This window comes from Nipponia nippon, unplaced genomic scaffold, assembly GCF_047370975.1.
Source record: "Nipponia nippon isolate SJK-2023a ecotype South Korea unplaced genomic scaffold, ASM4737097v1 scaffold_5, whole genome shotgun sequence".
Classification (NCBI taxonomy): domain Eukaryota; kingdom Metazoa; phylum Chordata; class Aves; order Pelecaniformes; family Threskiornithidae; genus Nipponia; species Nipponia nippon.
Genome location: NW_028262369.1, coordinates 38,967,445 through 38,988,267, shown reverse-complemented (window position 1 = coordinate 38,988,267; position 20,823 = coordinate 38,967,445). Strand labels below are relative to the sequence as shown.

Below are 20,823 nucleotides of genomic sequence, written 5' to 3'. Positions count from 1 at the left end.
CTAACAGCTGATGCCAGGAACAGAGCAACATTACCATCACTTTCTATGTATTCAAGGTTTTGAGTATATTGAAATAATGTCTCTTCAGCCCCAGCCCCGGTCAAGACCTTTGCGCTATTATAACCAGCAGCTCATAGAAGAAGGCTTATACAAAAGCTATCAAAGCAGCAATCTTTTCTCAGAATGGCTTGTAACCTCTTACAGCAACAACTCCACTAGCATTTCAAGAAATGTACATGGAAAAACAATGTATTAAGTTTCAGCCTCCAGAATTATCAAGGCTTTGAGAGTAACTTCGGCTGAACATAACGTAACTTACTTTGCACATTGAATGTACAGGATTAGAGGTTATTAAGGTTGTTTCTCCTACTTAGGACCAGACAATAGCTAGCTTCTAACTCTGTGGTAAGGCTTCCTTGATAATTAAGATACTTCCACTATGACAGTCATATACACTAGAGCTATCTGAAAAGCATTTTCTATCACTGAGGAATTTATGCAGGAAACAAATGCGCGTAATTCTTCCTGAACAGAAACATCCCACAGGAAAACCTTACCTGACTAATTTTTATAGAAGCATCTCTAGACAATCTTCTGAAGTTATAAAAACAAATCCTTTATTTAACAGATTTTCTTTAAAAAAAAAATAAAAATTCCATAACAGAAATCAAACCTGTGCATGTCACACTAGACATTCTGATGGCAGTAGTTGTTGAATATCGACAGTTACCCACGGCACTGAGGAAACACGGGCTACGCAAAATGAGTAACTGCATTTATTACTATTGCCTAAGTAGGAAAGACCAGACAGGAACGAAAACGTACGTTTGAAACAGTTATGCTTTTCTTTTGATGATATAACCTCCAGCACCTGGCCCCTCCTCTAGCAACACTCCCAAAGTAATACTGTTCTCTGAAAATAGTCTGAACAAAATTAACACACTTTGTTCCATTTTCAGTCCCTCATGTACTAATCAGAAACAAAGATATGCAAGTATGGAAAAAAGTCTCTCAAGCACTTTATTTCAGTCATACCTTAAGGCAAATTTGTAAGTTTTAAGGGAATATCTCGAGAATTAAGCATAGAGCTTGTGAAACTCTCTTCCTTTGTAGTTTTTGATCCAAGTTAACTTTCCCAGAGAACAGGTATGCATAGCAATAACCCCTCAGAAGTGTCTTAGGATAAGACCATGTTAGTGATGATGATGTAATTTTTACATCTGGAAGTATTCCTTAAAGTAAACGTACATTTGCAGTCCAACTGTACAAGACAAAATTTCAGTAGTTCTGTGCACAGTGTGATGGTATTTCAATGAGTGTAAATGTTGAGGGCAACAAGGTAACACTACCTCAGTATCTCATTTCCACATAAAACGTATGAAAGCGATAATAGAATATGGTATCTTCTCAGAGTCTCATGCCTTTAAAGAAAGGATGCAGCAAAGCCTCTTTTGCAGTTATTCTTGTTGCAGGGTTTAAGTCTAGCAGCTTATCAAGTAGGTCATATGCTTCATCGGGAACCTGATCCCATCCTTTCATGTCTGTTGCCTTCATTTCCAAAGCACCATCACCTTCCTGAAAGCTCTTCAAGTGTTGAATTTGTTTTCCGAGTGTCTCAGGAGCACACGGTTTGTCTACTGCAACTGGCAAAGCTGAGTCACTTACAGACTTGCTGGGCACTTCACCCTGGGATCTCTTACAGCTGCTATTTGTTCCTCTCAACTTCTCACAGAGGGTTCTTAGGTTTTGTGCTGGGACAACTTGGGTACACAGAACTGATTTACCTAGAAAAAAAATTTTACAATAAGCGACGTTTTCTTATACTTCCTACGCAACTGTAACTTCTAAATTTGTTTCTGAGAAACTTCAGGTCTTGACGAGTAACAGCATTAACAACAACAAAAAAAAACACCAACAAAAAAACCACCCAAAAACCCACCAACCTCTCAAAAAACCAAATCCAACCCCCCCACTCCTCCAAACCAGCCCTGTTTTACAGCAATAGCCCCAGCACGTCAGAAGGATAATATAGTCTCAGTTCTTCTCATAACAAAGCTGTTTGGGTTTGTTTGTGAAGTTTACATTGTAGTGACAGGTTGTCACCCACCCCACACACCACCTTTTTGCATTTCACTGTCATTTTAACAGGACTGAAGAAAATTAGACACCTTGATTTTTACACCTGTCTGGAGAATGAAAACCGATGCTGTCAGTTAGGCTTCCTGTAAGCTGTAGCAAGTGCTGCAGCATTTGGCTTGCAAACAATTAGGGGAATAGTTATTTTAGTTTTGTGTGTACTTTGTGGTGGTGGTTTTGTTTTTTTTTTAAACAGGCTGTCTGTTGGTTTTTGGGTTTTGTTTTTGTTTTACTAGCCCTTCTTGGGGGGGGGGGGGGGGGGGGCGTGCGGAAAGCAACGTTTACATCATCTAAATATTAAGTCACATTGACTTAAGCCTCCAGGGCAAATTTTGCAGGAATAGAAACATTGCCTCAAGAATTCTAAGCAAATGCCAGTAGAAAAACTTAGCTGGCATATTTCACCTCAAGTGGCCCTGGCTTAGTGAAAGGCAGTAGACAGGCTGGGAAATCTATTGCATGAAGTAGCCCATATACAAATGATAAAAGATACAAAAATACAATACTTTCTTAAAACTCCGTATATAGAGACTAGTACTTTTAGTGTTTTGCATGGAAAAAGTGTAATTTACCTCCAAAATGACTCTCAAACCTAAAAATATATTTATATATATAAAAAAAAAGTCACAGACTGTAAGTCACTGCATTAAACAGCAGACCAAGCATATGTTTTCCCCTTTTCCCCATAATTAAGGTTTGCATACCAAAAGTTTTAGCAGCCTGAATGGTTTCTCTGGATCCACGAACTGTCATGATTTGTGCCAAAGCAGTTAAATCATCACTTGCTTTGTAAAATGGATACCGTCCACTGAGCAGAGAAAGGAATACAATTCCTGCAGACCACATGTCAATTGCTGCAATTGAAAGCAAACTTATTAATAACTAAACTGATGATTTCATCACAAACAAAGTCACAACTTTCTTTAAAAAGAAATTGTGACCTGAAAAGTTTCTGAAGTTTTCTACTTACTGACTTTGGTCACATTAGATAACACTTCAGCAAACAGTGGAAATCACTATAATTAGATTGAAGAATAATTTCCTGCTTTGATGCAGACGGAGTGTTTAAGCTTTTCCATAGAATTTTTCATGAGTAATTCCATTAACTTGCTAAACTTAAAATGTACCAAAACAATGTTTGAGGTTGTTTTACCCAGGGAGATGAGAGGGGGTGAAAAACAGGCTAGTTTTGATACTTATTTAAGTTTGCTTCATATGAAGAAAACCTTATGTAAAGATCATAAATAAAAAATAATTCACAAATGAATGCGAATCTGAATTTTCCTGCGACTGAGGCTGCCACAGTTAGGCAGTACTAAAAAATTTATCTTACTATGAACTTTGTTCCTCTCTAATATGAAATCCCTTGACAAGATAGCCAGTTTAAGAACTGTAATAGAAGTTATTCATCACTTTCATTGTGTTATGAAGAGTACAGAGAGTACTCTGGGGATAGATGCCAAAGCATGATGGAAACTTTAATACTGAAAGTTATGAGAATACCTGTCTGCCATAATTTTTTGGCTCCCCTAAGGTGCACATTTTGAGAGACGGCAAGAAAAGTGAAGGAGAGAGTTTGAAGGATTCTCTAATTCTAAAGAGAAAAATTAACAGTTGGGAAATAAAGCCATAGTTATTCTACTCCTCTTCAAAAAAGTAAGTAGTAAAATAGGCAGTAATTAATTTGGATACTTTTTAGTTAGAAACACTATTAGCACAGGACTTTGGAAGAAAAAAGTATTAAGTTGACTTCAGTTGCAAAACCAGATTTTAAGTCTTATTAAAAAAATAAAAATCCAAGTTAATAATTTGGCACAATTTACAGTGGAAAAAAATTGTATCTTCTTCATAGTTCCTGTAAAAATGTTTTCATATTGCTGTATCACTGTTGAAAAGATCCTTCTATCTGTTTGAGGTGTTGTGCGTGACCCCAAGGTATGTGGTTGGGAAAGCTGGAGTCATCAAGTTCAAGACTTTTAAAGATGTTTAATTACTTAACTCTGGCTGCAATTAATAGACATTCTACATCTGAATGGCTAGTAAACCCTGGTCCTACAATTCTGGTAGAGCTGGGATCATCAGCAGACTGCAAGATCCTGTGCAATGACATCAAAATCATGATTCCTCTCTATGCTTTTGTCTAGTGTTACCCAACTAGGGAGGCAGACCGAGGAAAGGGGAGCAGAGGGACAAACCAAGCTCAAGTGTAACTGGACCTGTATGACATCAACTTGGGAGTTCAGGTTGTATTCCCTGCACTGTGAACCTGGGTCAGATGCACTACGGCAGCTCTGGATAGAGTCAGCTGGATCCAGCTGGTAACTTGGTCTCAGCAGAGAGACCAGAACTAGTAGTAAGATTGGCAGGAATACAAGGAGGTGACTAACAGCAGTCCCAGATGGAAGTGGACAAGAAGGTTTGTTAGTTCAAATACAACATAATCTCATAAATATTAGTATTAGTCTACCCAGTTCTAATTAAGGCCTTTGTTGACATACTACAGGAGCTCGGCACCACTGACTCAGTACTTGTAGGGCTGTCTGTGCCACACCCAAGGGTTTCCAGATTTACCCATATTTTCTGTAATTCTGCTCCTCATTACCCTAGAGAACAGAACACTGTCTGAAAGCATGTTTAACACTAGCATGTGTCCAAGATTTCCTAGGTATGTCTTCTTTCTGCCTAAATTCTGTCTAGACAGATTCAGAAATTGTCTAAACTTGTCCTGGATTTCTGGATGTCTTCTAGCCCATAAAGCTGGCTGTTACAGCACAGGCACAGTAACTCCAAACAGGCTGCCATACCTCTTGAAATCCCAGTACACACCCACAGCACAGATGTTGTTTCAAATAACATTAACCTATCTAGGGATAAGCTGATCAAATGTATCGTTAAGTCTATTCTGAGTGTGTGTACACACTTGCAGGACTGAAAATTGACAATTTTCTCAAAAGGTATTCAGCAAAAAAAGTGGCTAAAACCTGTTATTTTAAATCCAATTTTTGAGGACATTTGTATTTATCCCCCTTTTTTGTACATCAAAACTCCTGGTCATACACCAAATGTTTAACAGGTAACTTTACTTTTATTGGTCCGCCATTCTCCAGGTAGGCACAACCTCTCCCATCTTACTTGCATCAGCTAATGCATTAACCATCCCTCTGCTCTACCCTGATATTTACCCAGACTACTAAAACTTATTAACTTGATAGTTTTTAACCCTGAGAAGTTAAAAGTTTAGTAAGAAAGAATTATGACATTTACAGATCAGCTATTTAAAGCACTAACAAAAAGGAAAAAAATCCGATAAAAAGTATTAAACAATGCTTTCTAAAACACATTTGCAATTATACCAGTAACTATGCCTGCTATGACAGCAAACTATGTGACAATCTGTCTAGAAAGGTCTAAAGTATGTCCCCTCCCCAAGATTTATTCAAGATTTTACTTGAATAAATAAGCCAATAAGCCAAGAAACTTGATAAAAATTACAGCTTTGTTTTCTTAAAACACATTGTATTCAACTCCTGCATACGGCACTACCCCTCAAATGAATTAAGACATATTCAAGTTTCAAACACAGGAAAAATATTTCTAACTTGTTCTTACTCTGAATAATAAGCTTTTAATTAAAATCAGGAAATGCCTGGTGTTAGAAGGGATGACAAAATTAATTTCACGTGTAAACAAAACCCCTCCAATAAAAAAAGACAACATAATATGCATAAATGGGAAGGATCAAAAGGTTAAAAAAGGCATTCATTTCAGTCTGTTGTGCAGTACCTGTGGTCTGAGTGGGGCACTTTGTTAATACTTCTGGTGCTCTGAATCCAGGCGTTCCTGCCCTGGGAGCAACTTGCTGGCACCTTGTAATAAGAGACAAACATGTTTAGAACACAGAAGTTGATAAATGAGTTATAATTTTAAAGGTCTTTTCCAACCTAAATGATTCTATGATTGTAATTATAATAATGCTTAATATGATTTTTATGATACTTGTGTAAGACGTGTAAACAGCCTAACCCTGCCTTATTCAAGTTTTATAGACTTTTGAAGCATCTTATAATTATCTACATGAAATTATTATGTTGCATAAGATAATAGCCTTATTATATTATCTATTATATTTTTATTATATTATCTAGCATAAGGTAATACGGCAGAAATACTTATTGCATACTTCACTCACAATGACCTTTTCTAGTTTCATTCAACAGCAGCATCATTTTTGCTTAAGTCTTGTTTTTAAACTTTAAAGCTGAGACTAATTAACCAAAGGCAAAAAATACACTAAATTCTTGAAAGTGAATGCTCTGGCTTTGTATTAGTCCACAGCAAACTAAGGTTCACTACTTCTGAGTGCTGACAAGAATTTACTTTTCGTTAAATTAACTAAAAGGTGTGAGATTATCGTTATTTAAAAAACAAAACAAAACAAAACCCAAAAAAAAAAACACAAAACAACTTTGCAAAGCTTTCTTGTATGGCTTAAAGTGCCTCCCTTCTATGGGCCACTTCTCTTTAGAGTCTGGCAAACTCCTCATGTTTTGTACTTCTGAAATGAAGTTGATATCACCATATTTTGACAGTCTAGGAAGAGAGGGACCCCAAAATTTCATGACTATGCCTAGTAAGCAGAATTCTCTGCATTAATCTGTGTTCCTTAATGTGTGGATAAAAGGCAATAGTAGGTCATAACCAAAACTAACTATAGAGGGATGGAGCTGAACTGAGTTAAGATTCTCTAACCTGTCTATTATTAAAACTTAAACATTATTTTTTAAATGACAAAAATACAGAACAGTCATGGTTCCTTTTTATTCTACATTTCATGATTGCCAGAATCCAAGCCACTGGCATGATTTAGGCCTGATAGATAACTACTACTGACAGACTGATGTATTGTCTTCTCTAACTGTTGTAATTAACTCAAGCGATTTTCTACAACACATGTAGGTGGACAATGAAATACAACAACAAAAAATCATTAACAGTGAATCTCTCTTGCTGCAGATAGCAGTGAACCAATTATTCCATGAATTCCATGAACTATTCTTCTTTAAAAAGAGCATACTCAGTGTTTCAAGGGTTGCACAGATCAAATGCTATCTTTCGCCTACTAAATCAGATATCTAGTAAATCTAAGTTTCTGACCTTGCTTGACAGCATAGCAGACAATTTTACAACATTATCACAGCAAATTACCTTGAAAGGCAAACACTGCAAACTCTGTCCGTCGCGTAACAGTCGCAGGTCAGGTTTGAGGGACAACCACTGGCAGCTTTCCTGGCTGCCCCATTGCTCACTGTTTTGGTAGAAATAATCTTCTTCTTTGTTACTAGCTTCCTAGATGAAACATCTATCATCTTTGATTGCTTTATGAGCTGCAATGTAGATATTTTAGAGAAGGTGACGTATTTAAGAAGGTTCCTTTTACATATAGATAGGTGAGTTCCTAAAATACTAAGACTGAACAGGTGATCATGAGCAAGAAGCTGCGATTTTAGAACAGAAGACAGCAAACCTTTTTAACAATATCACAACATCTATGAAACGGACACTGGGGCTTTCTAAAATCCTGATTTCGTCCCCATCCCCTTCGGAAAACATTTTTCAGTGTTTACTAAAAAACAATACATATCAGATATTTTGAAGCTTCAAGACAAGTGTTTTTCAAGTTAGCATAACGTTCCAAGAATTCTTCAATTCAACATGAGCACAAAAAAAATGTAGATAAAATGTCACAGCAACACACAGGCACTAACTCTAATTCTACAATAAGATGATCACTGTTGGCGAAACCCTCTAATTTAGTTGGGGCTTCCCCCTTGTCATATTAAATACTAATTACAAAAAGTACAGAAAAATATTTATTACAAGTTTTCTCTCCAGCTTCAACTGCAAAATAAAAAAGTGAAGTTTCACAAGCTAAGTATATCTTAGTTGCACAGACACGTGTAGGAGAAAATATTAATTTAGCATACAAACAAGATCAGCTAGGGAGACAGCTACATAACTAGCTCTATAAGAGTTTCAAAAGGGACTGAAACAAAAATGAAAAATTCTTCGAGCCTTTCAGCAAAGACACGCTTAATATCTGCTCAAAAACTTTTAGTTCCGCAGCATCCTGGAGTAGTGTCCAGTCTTGCAGAACAACCAGTTCTATAATTCGTGAAATATGCAACAGATTGCTCTTACAGATGAGTCATACTCCTTACTTTTGTACTCGAGTTCTCTTGGCATGTGGAACTATAGACATTGAAATTCCTCTCTCCAAAGACAGAGCGCTGGACAGAACGGTGCGCGGAATCCTCCTACAATATCAACAAAAAGGACAATAAGGATCCTATCTATCTAACGCACAGTCAGCTGGATACTGACAGTTCAAAAAAAAAAAAAAGTGTGAAGTGACATAAAATAAGAACAGCTGCATGGTAAGTCATTTCCAGGCATCAGTTGACTGTGGATGAAGAAAATATGGTCTAGACAGAACAGCAAACATGCTTACAAAACGAATCACACCTCAGAAGTGCCCCAAGACAATCTGAATGTCATCTGTACTGCATTTGTTATGCAACTAAATAACTAAGCATAGATGAATAATTATTGGCTTGGGGAGGAGTTCCACAGTACATGTCACTTAAAGATTTAAGGCTGTCTAAACAGTAACCCATGCTAGGGTTTTGTGCAGCCTTCGGCACTGTATTATATCTAACAGGTAGTAAATGATGCTGGGTCACATAAAACTAGGCACTTTAATATGAAAACTGTGACTTTGTGCATCACACTGGGACCCTGCAAGATATGCATGCACAACTTTTGTTCAAGTATTACATCTCCCCCTGTTGGATGAAGTAATACATTAAACATACAACAACAGTAATGAAAAAGACTGAGAACCTTTCCTCCTCTTCCTTGTTTAATCTGTATTTTTGAAAGTGAGCTGGACCTTTTATCAGCTGCTTTTGAGGCTGACTGTTGAGCTATCTGTTTAGGTGCTGCGACACTGACAGAAACCCCATTTCCCAAGGCTATGGTGGGATTATTTTGCGAGCAACTTCCCTGCTGGTCTTCAGAGTGAGCAGTTTTGAGAAGTTCAATTTTTGTATCAGGGGTTCCTTGTGCCAAGCCAAAATCTACCAAAGCATACCTGAAAGACACAAATTTAGAATCAGGAATCAAAGTACCATCAATCAGTTCAATTTACTATTCATTACTTGTTTACTTATCTTTCTCTCACATTTTACTCAGTATGTTGCTTATCTGTACTATGGCCAGCATCACAGTCCTATTTTCCTCCTCCTCCTCTTGTCCTATTTTACCTATCCCCTGAATGTTTTTACCCTATACCCATCTTACTTCATTGTTTCTTGTCCCAAAATCTTCTCAAATGCATACTTTCTCCAATGGTGTTAAAAAATATTCCCAGCAACTCCTTTCTGGGGTTCTTCTAGTCCTACAGCTCCGAACCTTCAGCCAACAGTCAAGTACAAGTGACCCGATCCTTGCAGGATTCCCACGGGCAGAGGCACAAATGTAGCAGTGAAGACAGACAAGACTAACAGTGCCGAGAGTTTTGCCGGACTTCAAGCAATACTACTGGAATTTACTTCAGTCTTCCAACAGGTAAGACTACGTTAGTTCACCTTTCAGATCTACCTTTAAAAGAATTATTTTTTGCTACAAGCAGTACAGAGACAATCCAGCTGTCTCTGAGTCTCAGACAAACTCAACTCCGTGGCCTCCACACCGAAAGTAGAGATTAAGGCTCAAACAAATGCTGGAAGAGCAAAACGACAGTACAAATTCACTCTGACAGATTAAAAAAAAAGTGTTTTTCAAATTTTTAAGCCTGTGGTTTGGCAAAATATAATCAAATCTCCCGTACAAACTTTCACTACATAGAATCACAGAATCAGAATAATTTAGGTTGAAAAAGACCTTTAAGATCATCAAGTCCAACCGTTACCCTAGCACTCCCAAGCCCACCACTAAACCATGTCCCTAAGCACCACATCTACGCATCTTTTAAATACCTCCAGGGATGGGGACTCAACCACTTCCCTGGGCAGCCTGTTCCAATGCCTGACTACCCTTTCGGTGAAGAAATTTTTCCTAATATCCAACCTAAATCTCCCTGGCGCAACTTGAGGCCGTTTCCTCTCATCCTATCGCTTGTTACTAGGGAGAAGACACCGACCCCCACCTCGCTACAGCCTCCTTTCAGGTAGTTGTAGAGAGCAATAAGGTCTCCCCTCAGCCTCCTCTTCTCCAGGCTAAACGACCCCAGTTCCCTCAGCTGCTCCTCATAAGACTTGTGCTCTAGACCCTTCACCAGCTTCGTTGCCCTCCTCTGGACACGCTCCAGCACCTTGATGTCTCAACTGTACATAGCACAATACTCACCAGTATAGATATAGGACTGCTAGCACAGAAACAGTACCTTATTCTATCCACTTCAGTTCTTCACAAAAAAGCAGTACCTCACTTTTTACAGTCTTTAAATATTGTAACTTGCAGGCAAAAAACCCAACCCTACTAGTTATAAACATTACTTCAATGTAAGGTGAAAACAGCCTGAATCCAGCTATCTTATCTGTATCAGTTTTACTCTATCCATGAGTAAAAATTTACAAATATCAGTCAGTGCACCACAAGTCACTATTAGCTTTCTTCTTAAAGAAAAATACTGATTTTATTCTTCTCATTCTTATTAAAAAATTTAGTACTTTTACTCAATAGTAAAATCTTCATTTTTTCAGGTACTTGTCACTCTGTGAGGCAGACATTACATTAAGTATGAAAAAAAAATTCCTTCCCTCCTCAAATCCCTAAACACAGAAAGAAAAGTTTTACAAATAAATAAAAAAAAAATCTTTTTTAGCTTTATTACTTAAGCACATGTTATGCAGCTGGAACGAAAAAACCCAAACGCCTAATTGACTCTGTTCTGCCAAGGCACACATCCCCAAATGAGATCACAATATGGTCATCTGGACAGACTTACTCTTTTAGCCGCCTGTTGTAGAGGAAGTTACTGGGTTTGACGTCACGGTGAACAATACCGAAGTGATGAATGCGCCTCAATGCTTTAAACAGATTAAACATGTATTCCCTCACTTCTTCAAAGGAAAGAGAATTCAAAATGTCCTGAAAGATTATTTGGATACTGTAATTATGCAACTGCTTTTAATTAAAAAGTTTTACTACACATAAAAAGTCTGGGACTCACCAAGAAGGATTCATGTTCCAGATATGGCATAACAATAACCACGTGATCATTTTTCCTAAAGCAATATTTAACTCCCATAACGTTATCTTGTCCCCTAGAAGAAAAGTAATGTCACTGAATAAAGAGCAGAAAACGGATGTTTATTTTCCTTTATTTCTTAAAAACTTCAGTCAGGCTTTCTTTTATAGTCTAATTTATATTTTGACAGCAGTCTTAGCAGTCAGTAGTTATGCTGCTGCCTCTCATTGCTGTGTTCCATTTCAGTTCTGCAATTTGCAATGAGGGCTCCACAGATTATTTGTGGGGCCGTGGTTTGTAGTTAGGCTGTAATTAAATGTAGGACCTAACCTTCATGATACCAACGACTTTAAGAAGGTGCTATTCAGCACACTCTGGCAACATTCCTAAAACCACATTTTCTGATGAAGAGATTATTTTCCCAAACATTTCAGAACTGGAATTCTTGTTATCACAGAGATACATCATAGAACTTCTCGGATGGAAAGTACGGCACCATCCACAAAGTGAGACTAGCAGAAAAGGGCATCCATTACAGGTAAGACACTCCATTTCTTATTTGATCTTGATAAAAAGAATATACATTTCTGCGGTTAAAAAAAGGCATGCGAAGTGCCAAAACTTAAATAAATATAGAACAGTGAGACAATGTTCAGCAGTTTAGTCATGACAATCCTAACTTTTTGTTCATGTACCCTGCTACTGTGAGGCACTGAAGTTCAGCAGCAATTCGCAGAGGGTGGCTGGTTGGAATCAAGTGTTTCAGAGCCATTTTTTCCTCATATCCTGTTTGTAGTTGTGCTGTGGCCAAGTAAACAGAACTGAAAGTACCTGTAAAGAAGGGACAAAAACAATGTCTTCAGCATTTTTAATTAGGTCAATTCAGATTTTTACAGAAGTGATCTAACTGTTCACAATCCTGCGGCAGACTTGATACCAGATCAAAAGCAGATTCTAGAAGAGAAAAACGCAGTTCCTTTTTTCTACTACTGAATTTGGTGATCTTGTATACAAGTTTTTTATGTCAGTAAAAATGCAAATGTAACACTGTCTAACTTGCCTGGGACACAGAGCTCTTTGAATGTAAATTTCCTATCTTTGATTTGCTTTCTTGTTTAGGTAGCTTACTTTCATCTGACATCTAACTCTTCTCTCCCTACGATGTAAGTGGGCTATATAATGCTAATCTGGAAAGCACTGCCTTTACTATTCAAAGCACTTCTGAAATTGTTACGTTTTCCTTAATTCTATACCTTATTACCTTATCTATAAAGTAAGACTTCTCACATGATGTGTAACTTTACTATTTGTTAGACCGGAGCATTACCGCATAGACAGAACATGATACTCATTTGAGAAAGGGAGTATTCAGACTGTACAATAAACTTACCCACCCATTTAATTTTAAGGATATCCTAATATACCTCTTAGGAGGTTCATTTATCCTAATGATCCGAGATATCTGAACATATAAGTTGAAGCATTGTTCCATGTGAATAAACAGTACAAATTACTTTTGATTACCAGTCTAAGTGCATACATACATCAAAATGCCAGCTAAATACTTATTGCAGCCATGGGGAAAAAAAAAAAAAAAAAAAAAAAATCTAGAGTCCCACACTTTCAGTAGAATTGATTACAGTAACAAGGGTTACCAAGTTGACCTAAGACATTATTTTTGGTGGTGAGAACTGCTAAAATGAAAGTGAGTCCAGAGTGGAATCCTAAGTTGGAGCTTGTTTTCTCATAATGCTGCAGAACTGCAAGTGGTATTTTTTAAAAGCATTGTTTGCTCCCAAGAGCAAAATCAGATTACTGTTCACAACCAGAGATTTTATTTAATTATACTATCTTTTTTATGATAGGTAGAACTCCTTTTTTTGTTGTTTTTGAAATTTTGTATTGCTGTGGTAAATGGAGCTGGGTTTTTTGGTTGGGTTTGGGTTTTGGGTTTTTTTGCAAGAGAGAAACTTTCAGCCATCTAGCCTGCCATCACAGGTATTCCATCACAGAACAGCCGTAAAACAATCCAGCATCTCATCAACATCTTTGTTTAAAAGTGTGGAGTGTCACAAAGCATTTCAGAGATCAAATGGGTGAAGTTCCAAAAAGCGCTGAAATCCCACACTCAGAAGTATCTAAGAATCTATTTATAGTCATGCCTAATTTTATTGAAGGTATCTGCAATAGTATCTGTTGAAGGCAAGGTGTGCACAAGTGTTCTAAAATTTGATACCGTATCTCTTAAAAACAAAAAAAAGCGTTGGTTTTTTTTTTTAAATAAAGCAGATATAATCTTTCAGTCTCCTCCTCCAGTTCTGCCCACAGGGTTTCAGTGGAAACAAAGCCAAGTTAAGGACCAGAAGTTAAATATGTCAAAACACAGCTGCATATAAATAGATTTCTCATGTAAAAGATAAAAAGAACGGAGTGTTACGACTTAGTTACTCGAATTTATCTCAAAGATTTTTAGTTGTCGAACCTGGAATGCGGGCTTTTTGAAAGGCTTTAATATACCAGATTTTGAAGAAAGTATCTTGAAAATGTCCCTAATTAACACACCTCTATGCTCAGCAACATATTGGAATTCCTACAGAGATCAAGATGCAAATCAAAAAGGCATTTGGCTTAAATTGCATATCTTAAGATTTATACCTTTTAAATTAGAAATGCCAAAAGAAATCTAAGACTAAGCAAGCTAAAATAAAACATTTACCTTCTCCAATTTTTTCCTTAATTTTGAACACATTTACAAGCTGTGGCACTGCTTCATAAAGTTTTTCAATATCTTTTTTTATTCCTGCTGTGGAAAGAATAGGGAAAGTAAGTTAGGAATTTTATTGCTTGATTCAGTACCTAATCTATATTTGAGATTGCAAATCACACTTCAGTTCACAGGACTGACTTCACATAAACAGAGGGAAAAACAGCAGACTGGTATCTATCCCTGCTGACATAACCATCTGCATACTTGATATTATGGTTGTTCTTCATCACACTCCCGGTTAAGCTGCAGCATTTAATTTTTTTTCTTTTTTAACTTATCTGCCACCTAGCAGTTCCCAAGAGGGCAAAAGCCTTCCGGTTAGTAAAGCATCAGTTTACAGCTCATTGATAAATGTTTTCATGAGATTTGCAATGCCAATTTCATAAAAGACAAAACTATAATAGTTGTTTCTGTAAGCACAGGAATACATCCATGGAATGCAAATCAAAAATGTAGGATTTTTTTTTTTTTTTAAGATCAATAATGCAATCTTTCACATTGTTACTTAAAATAGTAAACATGAAAAAACATGTTTGCTCTGCATTTAATTTGCTGCACTTTGTGCTGCAATCACTAGATGGCATAACAAGGATGTTGTACTGTATTATTTCAAAAAATTATGTAGTTTTCCATTCAGTTTAGAAATCCTCTATACCCTACGTAACAGTTCACTTGTTTTGAAACTATGAAGTATGTAGAGGCTGTGACTAATTTCTGTAAAACAGGAGTGAAGAATATTTTATTATACAGAAGTAAGCACAAACTTGTAATTTGGAAAGTCAATCAAATAGAAGAAAAAAAAGTATATATGTTTTTCATCCTAAAAATAAATAAGAAACTAAATTTAACATAAATATATAAATTGTATCGTATACATAAAAATGTAGTACGTTTTACCAGAACAGTAAGTCACAAACAATGGGAATTATTTTCAAAATATTACTGATATGCTAGAAACAAAGTATGGATTAGCGTGCATCCCCAACCTTCTACGTTAGCTCACTTTATACAGCAACAAAATCTGAAGTCTGCCTAAAGAACCCTTTCTTCCTGGTAAAAGCCCAAAAAATTAGCTGGTAATTCAAGTTATAGTTAACTTTCTATTGTAATTTTTTTTATTTCAAAAGTTTATAAAAACCAACATACTAAAAATACTTTTGAGAACTGAAGCCTGCTGCCTCTCTTACTATCCATTTACTTATTTTTTTCCTTTAAGTTGTTCCCTCTGCTTCTCCAAGGTATTTTGTTTTAAGTCATTTCAGGGGGGATATTTCAGGAATGAAAAAAAAAAAAAACCAAACTCTATGCTACACACCAAAACCTCTAACATTCATTTAAGATACTGTTTTGATCAACAAATACAAGTAAAAGGTTAATCAGTTCTGCTAGGAATCATATTTAATAGCTTCAAAAATATCCTAGGATAAAAATGACCAGACTTGTACTAACAGTCAAGATGTACAGGACCCTGTGTCTGATAATCCCTGAAGGAAAAGGCTAAGGAAAACTGGTCACCTATACAGTTATTCTGGTTATTCCCCAATTTTACAGAGCCAGATTAAGTTAAACACCTTGAAAAGTAGGAAATTGAAAGTCTGAGGAATCATTTCATTTTCCTGTCAATATAATAAAAATTTCTGTTGAAAATAACACTAAAAATTCAAGAGGTTACTACACAACATTTTTTGAATTTATAACATTCATATTGCCCATGTGCTCCGAAATTTATTATTAAATTTATCTATTATTGCTGTATTTCTTCTTGTTTTGTCACTAAAAAAGAATTGTTGATAAAAAGCTTTATCATTTAGAAAGTGGTATTTCCAGTTTGTTCACACAGTAATTTCAACTTTTTACAGAAATGCTCATGTATTACATAACAAACGTAAGACATTCAAGAAAGCTTTCTGAAATTTTCAGAAAATATAGGAAGGGGAAAGGCTGGTATTTGTACTGTGTTCCATTTTCCCCAGGAATACTCGAAAGACGTTAAGAGACGACACCACATAACAGAACTCGAAAGAACTTAACACCAAAAAGTTATTGCATCACGGAAAGACACGGGCCTTTCCCCTCAGGAAGATAACCCTGTTATTGGGTTCTGAAACATCCTACACAAACTTCATCCCAAGAGGTCAGTAGCCACAGGACAGAGCTAGAAAATTGTTTTCAACAGTGGTACAGTTCTAACGGGCTCTGTTAGAACAACATTGTTTAGAACTAGTTTGCTATCTAACCGGCTCCAAATAAAGCAACTTACAGTTTTGTTGCAATGCTTGCATTTTAGGCTGACTTCTGATGAGAGTTGCTTAAGCTTCAGTTTTTACTAAAAAAATATACTGACAGTATATTACAACATAAAATTTGCACTCGAACTTCTCCAGTAAAGTTGCTTGGTTAGGAAAAAAGAGCGTAACTGGCAAAAACCAAGACTCCTAACAAGGACTCCAAAGGAACATCTTTTAAGTCTTTAGAAACCAGCAGATTTGGGGTTGTTTTGTGCCACCAGTCTAACAGATACTAACAATGATGAAAAGCTCTCTCAATAACTGCTATAGAATCTGCCAAATACTCCATTTTGTCCGACACTGAATTCAGGTTCCTGCCCGGACAAAGTTCAACGCTGTCAGAGCACTATGAGCTGGGTGACACAGGGTGCAGATCCTAGGCCCGCGTAGTGCCTACCCAAGGCACTGAGGGCATTTAGTAACTCAACACGGCTTCTTACGTGAAAGATCCCGAAAAGTGCTAGAAACAGTCAGTGACTGTCCTTGTTGATAGACAGCAGTATAAACATCACCTGTTCTCTTCTGGGGGCCTGAATCCCCAGTTGGGTATAGAGAACACACAGTCATTATACCATCAATGTATAATAACAATATCCAACACTTTCTGTGAGCAGATTTTAAAGTCATTTCTTTACTTCCCAGAATGAAAAGCAGTTGCAAAGCAAAACAATTAAACGTTATTCAGCGTCACTCTACATAATTCTGGACACGGATGTGCAGGGGACTGACAGAGGACTATCTGTTTCTAGGAAAATCAGTAGCCATTACGTATAAGCTGGCTGACCATCCACAATTACTGAGCAAGCATTGTACGGAAAGTCCAGATTGAAGTACATTCACAAAGAGACCCAAAAATCGAGCAGCAAAAACACTGTCGGAGAACATGTTCATAGCTTAGCTTCTCTGGTAAGAGCCAGAACAGTGTTTTTATGCACATAGACACATCTAAAGAAATTTAAGGATAAGGTTGGCAATTATAGGTTAAAAGGCAAAATATTATTTTTGTGTACTTGTCTGGTCAGAGAGTTTTATTCTGAAGGACTGCCTTTTTGGAATTCTGGTAACCTCTTATAATTACATATTCTGTAATAAATAGTAGGGTTAGCAAATTGTGACAAACTACTGCTGCTGAAGCTTTTAACACGTGGAAAGCAGGAATTAGCTTAAAATCAAAAGCAATCTCAAATGTTTTCATTTCATTAATTCTTTATACAGTAGGACCACATACAGACAGGGTTATAATTGATGCTGAAACTTCCTGAAGAGATGAAGAAGCATGTCAGCAACAAAACATAATGTTAGCAATCCCTATCTGAGCACATACCTGACAGCTTGCTGTTCTGCTCATGCTTCTCATGGAAGTCTTCAGCCTGATGAGGGTGCTGTTCATCACAGTGAGACTTCAACGCTGTCTCCATTACAAAACAGACCTGAAGTAAAAAAATCCAGAGACTTTGAGGGCCACTTCTGGACACCTGGGGGAGCAAGCATATCTGGTACGACACAGAGTCCTGCTCTCAGTTCCTGAGATGAGATTTAGGGAGTCTGAGGAGTTCCTCTTTGCTACCTAAAACAACAAAGCGTCACCCATCATCCCAGAAAAAAAAAACAAAACCAGTAAACCCACTCTACCTCTAGTAAGAGGAAAAAAGGGGGAAGGGAAGGAAGACTGCAGGATAAGCTTAGACACAAGTGATTTTCTTTCATCTCTTGTGTGTTTCCTCATTCACATTAAAGCATTATCTTTTCCCTGAAGTTTGCTTTGAAAGGCAAGGAACTCATGCACACAGGAATAGCTGCATTGCATACTGCAACACCTGTACAAAGACAGAAATCCTGAAAGAAATTATAAGGGGGAAAAAAAAAATAATCTTCTCATATGAGATATTCCTCTCTCTTCTAGATAAGATCAACAAAAGGCATAAGTATTTGTTGCCCTCCCTCCCTAACAAGAAATAATAGCACATGCTTATTTTGAAATGCTTCTTCCCAAATCTTGGAAATGCTGTTAATAAAACTGTAGATTAGTAAAGCATACTAATATTGTACAATCAAAAAACCCTGATAATCCTATTTAATGAGGAAAAGAAAGGCAGAGAACCCCAGGGCAGAATAAGCGGCAAGAAGTGAGCCTGGAAGCACCACCTCTTACAGTTGCCCAACACTGGTTCCATTCAAAGATCTTCCTTGCTCGTCACTTCGCCAAACCTTCAAAGTTCTGGCTGAACTTTTCCACACGGGGGAAACGTATTCTGAAAAACTTCAAATTAAAGAATTCACCTGTTTCATCTATGGAGCTAGAAATATATTTTGTCCCCAAAGAAGTCAAGCTACCTTTAGTCTGTCATCTTCACACAACAGAACGGGGACAGGCAAAAGCTGCTTTTTTTGAGGGAGCTTTGCTGGAGAGCGGGACTTACAAACCAATGGAATAAGATGAGAGATATTTCTTGTCTCTCACAGGTAGACGCTCCCTCTGCTAGAGCTGAGTAGGCAGATAAGCCTGTTCCAAACCTGAAATGGCATAGCCTCATTAGCAGAATAAGGAGCGCAAATTAATGCAGGCACCTCCCGCTGCTCACTACGGCCTACGTGCTCTGATTCAGCCCCACGCCAGCCTCTGCTCGGGGCTCTTCCAGTTCAAGGCTGGTCACAAACACCTTGTCTGGAAAAAGAAAATGGACGCTTCTGTCTGCCTGCAAACTGGCACGGGAACACGTCCACCTGGCCACAAGGAGGGTGAAAGCGGCTCGGTAACTCGTGGTGTCATTTCAGTTATATTAAATGCGCAAGCTACCATCTGCAGAACAGAATACCTCGAATACGTGAGTATATTAAGAAATGGTTTACTAATTCGGAAGTGGGCTTAACAGTTATAAAATGGACCACCGAAGTTTGATTCAATCATATATTTAGTTTGTACATTAAAAAACACTCAAAAGACACCATTAGAGAGAAGAAGTTAAGAGGAAGACCAAAGCGATCCAAAGTTTCAGCTCAAAGAATTTTCCTGCTGTTAAATCACATCACCAATTGAAAAGAAGTTCTCCATAATATCAAAATAAGAAAAAAAAAAACCAAAACAAAACAGATAGTGACAGATTCAAACAGCCCACACAGCTTCAGGGTCTTCCAAGTCAGACACTTAAACCTTGCACACAAAAACGAGCGATACTGCTGCTGAATCCTTGGCTAAAGCAACGCTGCTAACTGGAACACAGTCTGCTGCCACTAAAACGCAAAGCTCCTTTAAACGGGACCTTACACACAGACATCCCTGGAGAAAGCTCAACATGGTGAAAACAAAAGTTGATGTTAACACCTCTACTTCGTCATTTTAAAAAAGCAAGTTTTGTGGCTGGATTAAGCCTTGCAACACGTTGGCGTTTGCTACAGACAGACAATAAATCCGTCTGCTACGACAAGCCACCGAAGTCACGCACCCAGGCCTTCGGTTCGCGCTGACGCCGCCAGTGCTGCCAAACAAAAGGAAAAACACCCGGAGCTTGTCAGGGCAGGTTGGCCTTGCAGGACAGCGCCTGGTGGCAAGACCCTCGGCCAAGCCGACGCTCCCAGCCGCACCCCGAGAGCGGCCGCGCCGCAAACGAGCGGCAGGCACAGGCGGAGCGGCGGCGCCGCGGGCACGCGTTATAACGAGGGCGGCGGGGGGGTCCCCGCGGGTCCGCCAGCGGGCGTGGGGCTCCCCGGGCCGCCGCGGCCGCCAGGAGGAGGGCGAAGAGGGACGCCTCAGCTCCCCCCGAGGAGCCGCCCCTCAGCACCGCTCCGCCGGGCCGGGCGCTTGTTCCGACCGGCCCCACGGGAACTGCCCCCCACCCCCCCCGCGGGGATCGGGCAGAGCGGGGACTCCCCGGGGACGAGCAGGCCGGGCCGCGCCGGGCAGGACCCCCCCCCCGTCCCGGCGGAGGGGCGCCACGGCGGCGGCCCGTGCCGGCAGAGGGCCGCCATGGCCGCGGCCCGAGGGGCGGTTGGCCGCGGCGCGGGCGGGGCCGGGGGGCTCGCGCGGGGACGTACGCACGCACTCACTCACTCACGCGGGGCGCGGGCTGCCGCGGCGCGCCGGGGTTTTGCTTGCTGCCGCCTTTCGCCGACCGCCCCTCCGCGACCAATCCCGGCCCTCGGCGGAAGCCGCTGGCCCAGCCAATGGGATCGCCGGTCGGAGGAAGACGCGCTGCTATTGGTCGGCCGGCGAGGAGAGGCCCGCCCAGAGCGGCGGCGGGAGCGGGGCGTCAGGCGGCGCGGCGGGACGGGGCCTGTGAGGGGCCGCTGCGGCCCAGGGGCGGTCAGAGCCGTCCGGCTCGCCCCGGCTGGCCGCCCCCGGCTGCCTGCCTGCCCCCGGCTGCCTGCCTGCCCCGGCTGCCTGG

At 39.2% G+C, this 20,823-nt stretch overlaps 1 protein-coding gene across 6 annotated transcripts; it reads right to left on the bottom strand.

Moving 5' to 3' along the window:
* Positions 1-726: 726 nt before the first annotated feature.
* On the bottom strand, positions 727-20,589 carry CDC7 (cell division cycle 7). Of its 6 annotated transcripts, none has more exons than XM_087732402.1 (12): positions 20,486-20,589; positions 17,766-17,871; positions 14,103-14,189; positions 12,082-12,217; positions 11,369-11,462; positions 11,144-11,286; positions 9,037-9,286; positions 8,355-8,450; positions 7,342-7,520; positions 5,920-6,002; positions 2,841-2,990; positions 727-1,784 (listed from the first exon to the last, which is right to left on the bottom strand). In XM_087732402.1, the coding sequence occupies exons 2-12, from the start codon at positions 17,857-17,859 to the stop codon at positions 1,408-1,410; spliced, it is 1,689 nt and encodes a 562-aa protein (XP_087588528.1). In that variant the 5' UTR covers positions 17,860-17,871; positions 20,486-20,589; the 3' UTR covers positions 727-1,407. The 6 variants fall into 6 exon arrangements, with proteins under 6 accessions (XP_087588528.1, XP_087588530.1, XP_087588527.1 ...); XM_087732404.1 differs by having other exon boundaries at positions 14,103-14,186; XM_087732401.1 differs by having other exon boundaries at positions 20,490-20,569.
* Between the last annotated feature and the right edge of the window lie 234 nt (positions 20,590-20,823).

What these genes read in the sequence shown, in the direction of transcription:
- CDC7 (XM_087732402.1), bottom strand. Translation starts at nt 17,859, where the DNA reads ATGGAGACAGCGTTGAAGTCTCACTGTGATGAACAGCACCCTCATCAG. An exon ending in AACAAGGAAGAGGAGGAAAG is followed by an intron (nt 8,451 to 9,036) that starts GTTCTCAGTCTT and finishes TTGATATTGTAG; the next exon opens with GAGGATTCCGCGCACCGTTC. An exon ending in TGCAGTGTTTGCCTTTCAAG is followed by an intron (nt 6,003 to 7,341) that starts GTAATTTGCTGT and finishes TCTTATTACAAG; the next exon opens with GTGCCAGCAAGTTGCTCCCA.